General features: G+C 47.4%; 1 protein-coding gene across 1 annotated transcript; it reads right to left on the bottom strand.

Annotated features, from left to right (window-relative positions):
• Window positions 1-2,348: 2,348 nt before the first annotated feature.
• ATP5F1A (ATP synthase F1 subunit alpha) lies at window positions 2,349-9,919 on the bottom strand. Its single transcript, XM_066180868.1, has 12 exons — window positions 9,776-9,919; window positions 8,511-8,589; window positions 7,322-7,491; window positions 6,415-6,588; window positions 6,170-6,336; window positions 5,892-6,040; window positions 4,811-4,962; window positions 4,465-4,689; window positions 4,253-4,360; window positions 3,598-3,742; window positions 3,229-3,379; window positions 2,349-2,575 (listed from the first exon to the last, which is right to left on the bottom strand). Exons 1-12 carry the CDS (start codon window positions 9,833-9,835, stop codon window positions 2,494-2,496), a joined length of 1,662 nt encoding a protein of 553 aa, XP_066036965.1. The 5' UTR covers window positions 9,836-9,919; the 3' UTR covers window positions 2,349-2,493.
• Window positions 9,920-10,931: the final 1,012 nt, after the last annotated feature.

Genomic DNA, 10,931 nt, shown 5'->3' with positions numbered 1-10,931 from the left:
AATATGAAAGTGGAGATCGGACACTGTGTACTGAAATGCCCCAATCAACCCACCACACTGCTGCCTCTGCTTGAACACAAGGACAGCTAAAACACTCTAGTGGTGTAAAAAAAAGGCATTTTCAACTTACTGAAATAAGTCTGCTCAATTGAAACCTGATGCTGATTTAGGCAGACTAAGCCTGTGCGTTGCCTCCTGACACGAGCACAAACCGCTGCCATGAATCCACACCACTAAGCACCTAAATGGGCTCCAAGAGAGCTGGAGAGGGATTTCGGACATGGGCACAGACTAACAGAACAAGGGGGAATGTCTTCCCACTGAGAGACGGCAGGGATAGATGGGATATTGGGAAGAGACTCTTCCCAGGGAGGATGGTGAGGGCAGGGTACAGGTTGCCCACAGCAGCTGTGGCTCCTCACCTGTGGCAATGTCCAAGGCCAGATTGGATGGGGTTTGGAGCAATTTGGGACCAGGAATCCTGCCAGTGGGAGGGGGTGGACACAGATGATCTTTAAGGTCCCTTTCAAACCAGACCACTGTGATTCTGTGATCCACTCACCATTTCCCAGATCCCCAGCCCCATCCCTTCAGGGCATCCCATAGCACCACTCAGAACCTGTGACACATCCTTCAAAACCTTCATGGACTGACCTGCACTCTGACCTGACTGGATGCATTTAGCTCATGGTGTTACCATCACAGCAGCAAGAGGGCAAAAACCAGAACCTTGGAACATTCATCTTGTGTTACTAGAAAAAAAATACATCTCTCTGTAGTTTTGGACTAAGACACCTCTGAGCTCAGGGCTTTCCAACTACAGCAGCACATTAGTAAAACATGGTACAGCAGTATCAAGCAGTAACCAGGGTTCAGTCACTGGGCAGAAACAGAGCCACAAGCTGTAAAAGCTGTCCTGGAAGGAACAAATTACGTTGGGCACAAAAAATCAGAAATGTTCCATAGCAGTATTCCCTCACACCTATGAGGCCCTCCAGCCACCTCTTCTGGGGCTGTGGGGTGAAAGAAACAAGATGCTTAAAGACAAAGATAAATCTGCACAGGAGTCCTTCCTCCTGGAGCACAGCACTGTTCCCAAAAAGGTATCTACCATTTATGGATTGCAAATGTGTGTTTATTTTCACCCAGTACTGCAGAGCTCACTCTCTCAAAGCACTTCAGGCCATTAACGAGAGAAGCTGGTTGGCCTGAACTGCATGAGAATGTTTCCAGCTGCCTGGAACTCCACGGATTTGGACTGGGAGGCAGCCTGCTCCTGTACAGGAAGTTAACTGGGTACAGTGCATACATCAAGAGCAGTCCTGCCCTGGTCCTGAAATTTCCCCCCAGTGCCCTGGGCTGATCCCACAGCATGGGCAGGGGGGCAAGAGGGGATTCTGCCCCTCTGTTTAGGTGAGACCCCATAAGCCTCCTGCCCTGGCTCCAACAGCAGGATGATGTGGAACTGCTGGGGTGAATCCAGAGCAGGCACCAAGATGATCAGAGGGATGGAACACCTCTGCTAAGAGAAATTAGGATTGTTCAGCCTAGCAGCAGCAGCTCTGGAGTGACCCAACTGCAGCCTTCCAGTACCTGAAGGAAGCTGACAAGAAAGATAGAGACTCATTACATGGGCCTGAAGTGACAATGAGCAATGGCTTAATAGTGACAGAGGCCAAGGTTAGATGGAATATTGGAAAGAAATTATTGGCTGTGAGAGTGAGGAGCCTCTGGCAGAGGTTGCCCAGAGCAGCTGTGGCTCTCCCACCCCTGGAAGAGTTCAAGGCCAGGCTGGACAGGGTTTGGAGCAACCTGGGATAGTGCAAGATGTCCCTGCCCATGACAGAAAGGTGGAATGAGACGATCTTCAAGGTCCTCTCCAAAACCATTGTGGGATTCTCAGATTTAAATCTCTAGCTATTAGTACTCCAACAGCGACATCTGCAGTTGTCCTGAGACACAAGGACCAGTATTCCAAAGGCCGGGCACCACAATGGGTCAGACAGGAATTCCAAGAAATGCTGTCAGTATCAGGCAGTTACAGATTGCTGTGAACTCCAGTGGGGGTTATTCCTGCGACAAGACACAGCCCAAGCTGCCTCCCCAGCTGCACTGCCTTTCTGCAGGATAACCTGCCTGGCACAAATAGCAAACACTGAGAAGGTCCCTCAGCTCTGTCACTTTCCTGGTTTGTGTCAGGGGAGTTTGTCCACTCAACCACTAAAGATACCCCTGATTTCCAGAGTTACTCTAGCAGTGCTGTGTCCAGGGAATCTCAGTTCCGTGGTTATACAGGTGTAAGAGCGAGCCGGAAGTACAGACAAAAGGCAATCATTCAGAACACGGTATTTTTACATTCAGAACAGAGCCTTTTTACATGGGAACCTTTATTCTCATCGAGATCTGTACATTCAAGTCGCACATGCTTTCATCTCCAATGGAACTGGAACACTGGATCACAACAGCCTGGTCTGTTAGAACAGTTTTAAGAGTTTATGCCTCGAAAGTAGCCAGGAAATTTGTGACTATTTCCTTCAACTTTGCTTCTGTCTGGTCAGAGATCTTCCCTTCGGTCCTGTGGGAAGAGTTCAGTTAAATTCTGACACAGCAATCAGAACAGGGTCAACCCCGAGACAAACACAGAAGCTTTACAACAAACCTCCCCATTTCCAACAAATTCAGTAGATAAACAAACACATTCGTTTGGTGCATGAAGCCATCCCACTGACAGAACACCCCTCCTCCTAAAAGAGCCAGTCCTGTTTAAGAACTGAAGTTTGTTCACAAATTCTTTCAGAACGGCCATATGTATTCCAACAAGGCCCAACCTACAGAGCTGTGCCCCAGAGACAGAAGGCGTATGATTTTCTTGATGACAAAGCCAGGACCAGATTCCAGGACAGGACTGTGGAAATACTCAATCCCCAACAGTTCACTCTACAGCACTTAACCCACAGCACTCCCAACAGCTCAAAGCTGTCCACAATATGGAAACTGATTCAATCAAGTGAATTCAGGAAAAAGTCAGAGCAGACACATTGCAAGAAAGTTCACTTTAAGCATCAGCTGCATTTCCTAAGAGTGAAGCTGAGGAAGGCAGATGGTAGGAAGGCTGATTTAACCCCCAGTTTTGATACAGCCAGCTGAACACCTGGTGTTCTAAGAAAAACTAAATTAACAGTTTGGGGACCATTATCCAGACATCAATATCCTTGGGATAAAGCATACCTGATTGTGGAGAGGAGTGCCTGGTGCTGGCTCAGTACATGAGCTAGGAAAGCACTCTCAAATTTTGTGATCTTGCTGGGCTCCAGCTTGTCCAAGTGACCTCTCACACCAGCATAGATGACTGCCACCTGCTCCTCGATAGCCATGGGAACTGCAGGAAAACACAGCACTCACACCACTGGAACTCTTCCCTCAGGACACAACAGACTACAGGGTCCTTGGAAGACCAAGTGCACATGGACAGCTTGGTTCAAGCAAATCCACATTTACCACATTCACAGAACAGACAAGATAAATGCTAACCAAGCCCAACCTCGATAGCACAAGGCACTGATGGGCACCCAGAGCTGCCAAGCCCAGGGCACTCACCGTACTGGCCCTGCTTGAGCAGCTCTGTCAGGCGCACCCCACGGTTCAGCAGCTGCTGCGTGGCAGCATCCAAGTCAGAGCCGAACTGGGCGAAGGCAGCCACCTCCCGGTACTGAGCCAGCTCCAGCTTCATGGTACCTGCCACCTGCAGGGTAAAGCCAGAGCCACTGTCATCACCCTAGAGCATGTCTGACGGTTATCTGACAGCTGAGAGTTGTCACCTGTCAGCTCTGCCTTGCATTCCAGACAAAGCAATCTAAAAACTGACAGATGATTATAAACATTACAAAAATCCCACACTTTACCATAAGCATGCTGTATCTCCCCTAAAACAACAGTTATTGGTATTAAATCTAATTCTGTGACTGGACTATAAGCCTGCAAATAAGAAAGCATTCTCTATTTCTACATCATCAGTACCCACACATCAAAACTTAATCCTACATCTTTATGCTGATACTATTTCCCTTTCCCCCATGCCTTTCTCAGCAGGCAACGAAAGCATTAAAGAGAACTATAAAGCCTGTTCTTTTAAAATTTCATAACACTAAGAGATCAAAAGCTTTATTCACGCTCTGCTCACAGCTCATCAGAGTGAAATGGCTTGGAAGGCCTACTCATCCAGCATGACTAGGAACAGCAATTTCTCAATTACCTGCTTCATAGCCCTAGTCTGAGCAGCAGAACCCACACGGGATACAGACAGACCAACGTTGATGGCTGGACGGATACCTTTGTAGAACAACTCAGTTTCCAAGAAAATCTGCAAGATAGAATTGTATCATTGTCTTGTTCAGAAGCCTGGAGGCCTCCTCAGAGACTGACCACTAAGTTCCATGGAGATGCTGGGCTGTGAGGAAGCCCTACCTGTCCATCGGTGATGGAGATGACATTGGTTGGAATGTAAGCAGACACGTCCCCAGCCTGAGTCTCAATGACAGGCAAGGCGGTCAGAGAGCCACCCCCAAAGGAGTCGTTCATTTTGGCTGCTCTCTCCAGCAGCCGAGAGTGCAGGTAGAACACATCACCCGGGTAGGCCTCACGGCCAGGGGGGCGGCGCAGCAGCAGGGACATCTGACGGTACGCAACGGCCTGCGGGGAGCAAAGACAGCCCTCAGAGCTCAGCACCTCACTTAACATTCTTGATTTCTAAACAGATGTTCTTACAGCTACCAATGCCACCCCAAAAGGCCTAAACCCAAAATTTCCTGACCTGTTTCGACAAGTCATCATAGATGATTAATGCGTGTTTCCCATTGTCTCTGAAGTACTCCCCCATGGAGCAGCCTGAATAGGGAGCCAGATACTGCAGGGGTGCTGCATCGGATGCTGTGGCAGACACCACAATAGTGTACTTCATGGCATCTGGAAAGGATTGGCAACACCTCTGAGTGCATTATGTCATCGTGTCCAAAATCAGCAAAAACAACAAGCGTGTAAAGTACGAGTGCTGAAACAAGCCCCAGCAGTGTCACTACACTAACAAGGAAAGGCCGGTACAGCAGCTGAACGTGTCTGCTAGCAAATGTCACTCAGGAAGTCTCAAGACCAAGTTTGTGGCAGCTAACATCTAACACTTGCAGACTTTTTTCCCATTTAAAACAAAGCTTAAAACTAAGACAAGCTTCTGTTCTAGAAAAAACTCACACTGAAAGCCCATGGTTTCCTGGCTGCTACAAGAAAGTACAATGCTCTGTGACACAGTTTTAAACAAATTACTGTCCTTAAAATGTGGGTTTTTCCATGACAGATGCCAGGAACACCAAGCATGAGGTCAAAGCGCCTGATCTCCTGCTAGCTCTGCTAAATGTGGAGCGTGGGTCATGGAGATTACTGACTCTGAAGAAATGCTATCATTTAATGTCTTGTGTTTGGGCAGTGAAAGCTCTTCACCACATTTTCAGCTGCCATTCACACTGACTGGCACATGGAACACATGGGACAAATGCCAAGACCATGAGAGCTTGAAGGCCACAGCTTGTCACCAGGCCTGCCTGACTGTCAAGATGAAGCTTTCAATTCTGCTAACAAAAAACCCTAAAACTACAGGGTGACTTTTACAGAAACAATTCAGCAGTTTGAGGGCCTCAAAATAATCTTAATTGTGATACAGCAAAAATTACATCTTTTTCCCCCAGATTGCTATAGAGATTTTTTGTTCACAAAATTAAGTAATTCACACATGTAATATAAATTCTGTCTAGCCTTGCAGAGAGGTCACAGCAGTACCCAGCATTACAATGAGAACAGAATGTCATTAGCTGCCAGGCTCAACCATCTCCCAAAATCCATACCTGCATCAGTGAGCCTCTTCACCAGCTGAGCAACAGTGGATCTCTTCTGGCCAATAGCAACATAGATACAGTACAGCTTCTTCTTCTCATCTGTGCCATCATTGAATCGCTTCTGGTTGATTATTGTGTCAATTGCAATTGAAGTTTTCCTGAGGAACAGAGAGGTTGGTAATTCAAGTTGCCCAAGTTTCTCCCAGCCCCTACACAACCTTATGTCCAGCTCTGCTGTACCTGAATCTCTGTTTATGGAATATTTTAGGCTTGAGTATTTAACTCACCCAGTCTGCCTGTCACCAATGATCAGCTCACGCTGACCACGACCAATGGGCACCAAGCTGTCCACAGCCTTAATCCCAGTCTGCATGGGCTCACGCACAGAGATCCTGGGAATGATCCCAGGGGCTTTCAACCCAACTCTCCTACGTGTCTTAGATGCAATAGCACCCTAAAAGAGAGGAAAGAACTGCTGAGGTCTGTATCACACAGATATAAGCAGAGGTCATTAGCACTCAGCTACACTTACCTTTCCATCAATTGGATTGCCCAGGGCATCCACAACACGGCCCAGCAGCTCCTCCCCCACTGGAACATCCACAATGGCACCAGTTCGCTTCACAACGTCCCCCTCCTTGATCAGTCTGTCGTTACCAAACACGACAACACCAACATTGTCAGGTTCCAAATTCAAGGACATGCCCTGCAATAGAGATCACATCACCCTCAGAAAATTCATACTGACACGCATAAAAACTGTAATAGTGACATGATTATTTCAGTGTGTACAAAATCCTTCATGATCTATTTCAACCTTGTGACAATAGTCAAGGTTCTGTTCTTATGTATAAAGTGTCTTATTTCCTTCCATGTGGCCTAGAGAACCTGCCTAAGTTTTCAACTTACCAGGTAGTTATACCCCAACAGCCTAGCACTCAAGTCAACTGTTTCTCTAAAAAGAAGAGAAAGGGTCAGCAAGGTTCAAGTACAACATTACTCCCATTCCTAGAAGCTGGACAAGGGAAAAGGACTGGCTCCTTCTCTGCCCAAGGTGAAATGGTTCATTAAAAATGCTCAAAGAGCTGTTACAGTACTTAAAAAACCAGCAAGCTGCATAATGTATTGAAGCAGAGGTCATTATTAAACAGCAAACAGAAAAGACACCCTGAAAACAAAGAAAAATTCCAGTGCCAGATTAGTCCTTTTCCTTTCTAAATGAAGACAAAGACAGTTCAAATGTTGGCTGAGAATCAGACACTGATACTGAAGGCAGTGTTACAAATTTTTTTTTAAAAATCACCAGTTAATACATAGTAAAGTTGCAATGAAACTAATGCAATGTTCATAGGGGTAGCTTCAAGCACAGTCTCATGTTCTTCTTAACAAACTGTCTTTAACATCTCCGTGCTAAAGGAACACCTTAAGTGACAGCTTACCTTCAGCCCAGAAGAGAACTCAACCATCTCTTCTGCCTGGACATTTCTCAGGCCGTACACGCGGGCAATACCGTCACCAATGGAGAGCACGCGGCCTGTCTCCTCCAGTTCAGCCGAGGTGTCAGCTCCCAGGATGCGCTCCTCGAGAATAGAGGATACCTCGGCAGTACCTGGAGGGAGATGACTGAAATCAGATTAGCACGTTAAGGTACAACATGCAAGTAAGCTCGCCTCAAATTCACAAGGTGCCCTTTCTCAGCTGTGCCATAAAGTCTAGCTAGCAACACATTTACTTAGGGTAAGATAAATACCAGCCTGTGTATTCACAGCTAATAAGAGCAGCTTCAGTTCATCATTACCAGCCAGCTTCAAACAAAACAGGCCTGGCTGTGAGGTTATCCACTCTCCTGATTATGTCTCACACTCTCTCTCTTTCTAGAAAGCAATTAGATTAATTAATCAGCCTTAGCCCAGGCAGAACAGGCCTGCTTGCAGTGCAGTTACTTAGCCTTGGATGCATGAGCATGCCCTGCCGAATGATTTGTCATCCAAGATCCACACTGATATCAAGGAACTTCATTATGTTTCAGAAGCAAATTGTTAGATACAAGATATAAAAATATTTTCTCCATACTTCTCCAATTTACTTCCAACAGCTTGTTACCTCCTCAGCTAAGAAACAGTAAATAACACTGCAAAACTTATTTCCTAGTAATGCCCTTAATCACCTTAAACCACTTTAAAAAATATGCATGAAGCACTGCCAAACACACTGCTACGCAGTGCAGCTGTCTTCTCTAAACAGCGAACTGCTGGCAGCAAAATAAAGTTGCGTCCAAGAACACAAGGTCAAACCCAGGCAGGCCTGAGGAAGTCATCCACTCCTTTATTTTGTTACAGGCAACTCCAATTTGGGGCCATTTTTTTTTTTCAAATAATGCTGAAGGGGAGTGGAATCCTAGTGAAGCAGGTATGCTATGTAACCAGCTAACATGGTCACTCCCTCCTCTGCCAGCACTGTCAAGTTATTCAAGTGCAGTTTGCTGGATGTGACCAGGTAACAGCTCACCTAAACACTCCCAGAACATAAATGTCCTCGATGCTGTCAACTAACACTCACTATAAACAAATTCCTTTTTGTCTGACAGACCAAATTCTTAACCACACTCAGGACCTTTCTCAGACTCACCCGTCTTCTGAAAGCATGGTTTGGAGGCATGGAGGTTTCTGGTAGCAACAAATGCTGCACTGAGGGTGTTTCTGGAAACCTAAAATAAGTCATTGTTTCAGCAAGATTTCTTTTATCGTGCAAAAAAAAAAAATGCTGAGAGATTAACACCTTTGACCTTGAGCTGCTTATTATGCATTTCAGCTTTGAGTTATGCTCCACAGCACCCCATTCACAGCTATGGAGTTCTGGAACCAAGTCCAGCACCACTAAGAAAGGACAGACAATGAAGGAGATTGCTCCAAATCCCTCACTGCATTTTCTGCAGTACACTGATGTAACCATCAACCACTGCAGCAGCTCCCAAACAGAAACCTCCTCACATTTGTCATTTCTGTGCTGAACATGAGAACCTTGGGGCATAAAGAAATCACTGTACCACTCAAAGTTCTGAACAGGGAGAAGGTTCTGTTTTCTAACACAAAATGTAACTGCAGTGGTTTTGGTATTGCTACCAAACACAGAAAAAAAACCCATAAAGCGCTGTAACAAAAACACCTCAGAATCACAATTACTTTGAAAAAGAGCTCTGAGGTCACTGAGTCCAACCTATTACCAAATACCACCTTGTCAACTAGACTATGGCACTAACTGCATTATATCCTTAAACACCTCTAAGGCTGACGACTCCACCACCCCCCTGGGGAGCCCCTTGCAATGTCTAATGTCACCTTAAATCACACATATTTAGGACAATCTCCTTCATTCACCCTTCCTGTAAAGGAACTTTTCTCATGGTCAGCTTTGAATATGAAAGAAAAAAAAAATCTGTGATAATGACTGCATCATAAGATCATGCTTTCGCACCCTAAGCAAGGCTCCCAGTGCACCACCATGCAGCAACGCTGACGCCATTTAATGCCCTGCACCCCAAGCAGCTCTCTCCCCCATTCATATTCATTGGAAACACTGGCAGGATGGTTCTTCACCGCTCTTCCCACCCTCCGCTTCCTCACAAGCATAGGATAAACCCCTCACCCTCCTCGCACCTCACACCTACAACCCTGACCTTGTCCTACCAACTTTAAAACACTACCCCGAGCCCGGGCAAGGACACCACGTTCCTAAGCGGGGTCTGTCCCACAGCGCTGACGGTACACCCCGTGCTTCCCTCCCCACACCCCGCAGTCACCCCCTCACACCCTCAATGTCACCGCAGCCCCCAACATGGCGGACGCGCCGCGCCGCCCCGGCCCCACCGGCTCCGCGGTGGGAATGGCGCTCACCAGGCCGGCCTGCCGGGGCAGGGAGCGGGAGAGGGCGGCGGCCACGCGGGCGGAGAGCATCGCGGCGGCGGCGGGTCCCGGGGGAGGCTGAGGCTGGCGGGACGCTGGGGACGGCTGCCCGCGCGCTCTGCACACAAAATGGCGGCGGCACCTCACGCCCCTTTTGGCGCCTCGGCCGCGCCCAGGGGGCGGGGCCCCCGACGGAACTGCTTCCCGTGCCCCTGATTTGCATGTGTGTGTGTGTCTATCTATCTACACGCAAATATTTAGAATATGTAATAAAAATAATACAAATAATTAAAGAAACCTAAATGAGGCTTTTAGAAAAAAAATCCCGCAGGGATTATGTCCTTGAAATGGCCCTGAGCGGGCGGAAAGGGGCGGGGAATGAGGGAGGATCGTAGGTGGCACACGGGCAGGGACACGGGAAGCAGTACTGACAGGACCTGAGGCAGGGACACGGCCAAGGGCAGGAGTGGCGAAAGGAGTTGGGACAAGTAAAGGGCCATGGAAAGGAACAGGGACGGCGACATGGGTAGGGTCAAGGGCAGGAGCAGGGAAAGGAACAGGGATAATGGTAGGGACAGGGGCACGAAAGAGAACGGGGATAAGGACGGGGCAGAGACAGAGAATCAGGGACAGAAGTGTTACCCGGCGCGCTCGTTCCCCGGTGTGCAGCACCATTTCACACACCGAGGCGAGGTATTTCTGTCTCTTTTTCTAGTTAGCACAAAGCAGGTTGCTGGGTGTCTAGCATATCCATCATCAAAACGGTACTCTTTATACATTTCAAGAACCAAAGGCATCAGCATTCATTGGTTACAAATGACATAACTTCTGTTAGTTAGTACCAATCTATTAACTACCACTTCAACTCAGACCCGTCTTTGCTAGTTCGAGCTCTCGCTTCTCAGTCTGTTTTGAGTTGGTGATCAATGAGATGCTGGCCACAATCTCCCACTCCCAAAATTACTTTTCTCCCAGGTACTGCTCAGTCCTGCTGACTTCAGTCCTCGTGCCTCTTATCCAAACAGCCCATTCCCCTTGGAATCGTCTTGATTTCCTTAAAAAAGTCAGCCAAGCACACAATGCTCACAATATGCAGCTGCTTAATCATAGCTGTCCTGCTACAGCCACTGAGGCGTGCAAATCTGGT

The sequence above is a fragment of the Chamaea fasciata genome, unplaced genomic scaffold (assembly GCF_029207755.1).
Source record: "Chamaea fasciata isolate MVZ Bird 193981 ecotype frontalis unplaced genomic scaffold, bChaFas1.0.hap1 SCAF_4, whole genome shotgun sequence".
In the NCBI taxonomy this organism is placed as follows: domain Eukaryota; kingdom Metazoa; phylum Chordata; class Aves; order Passeriformes; family Sylviidae; genus Chamaea; species Chamaea fasciata.
Note: the sequence above shows the minus strand (reverse complement) of the source record. Positions and strands in the feature narration are given on the sequence as shown.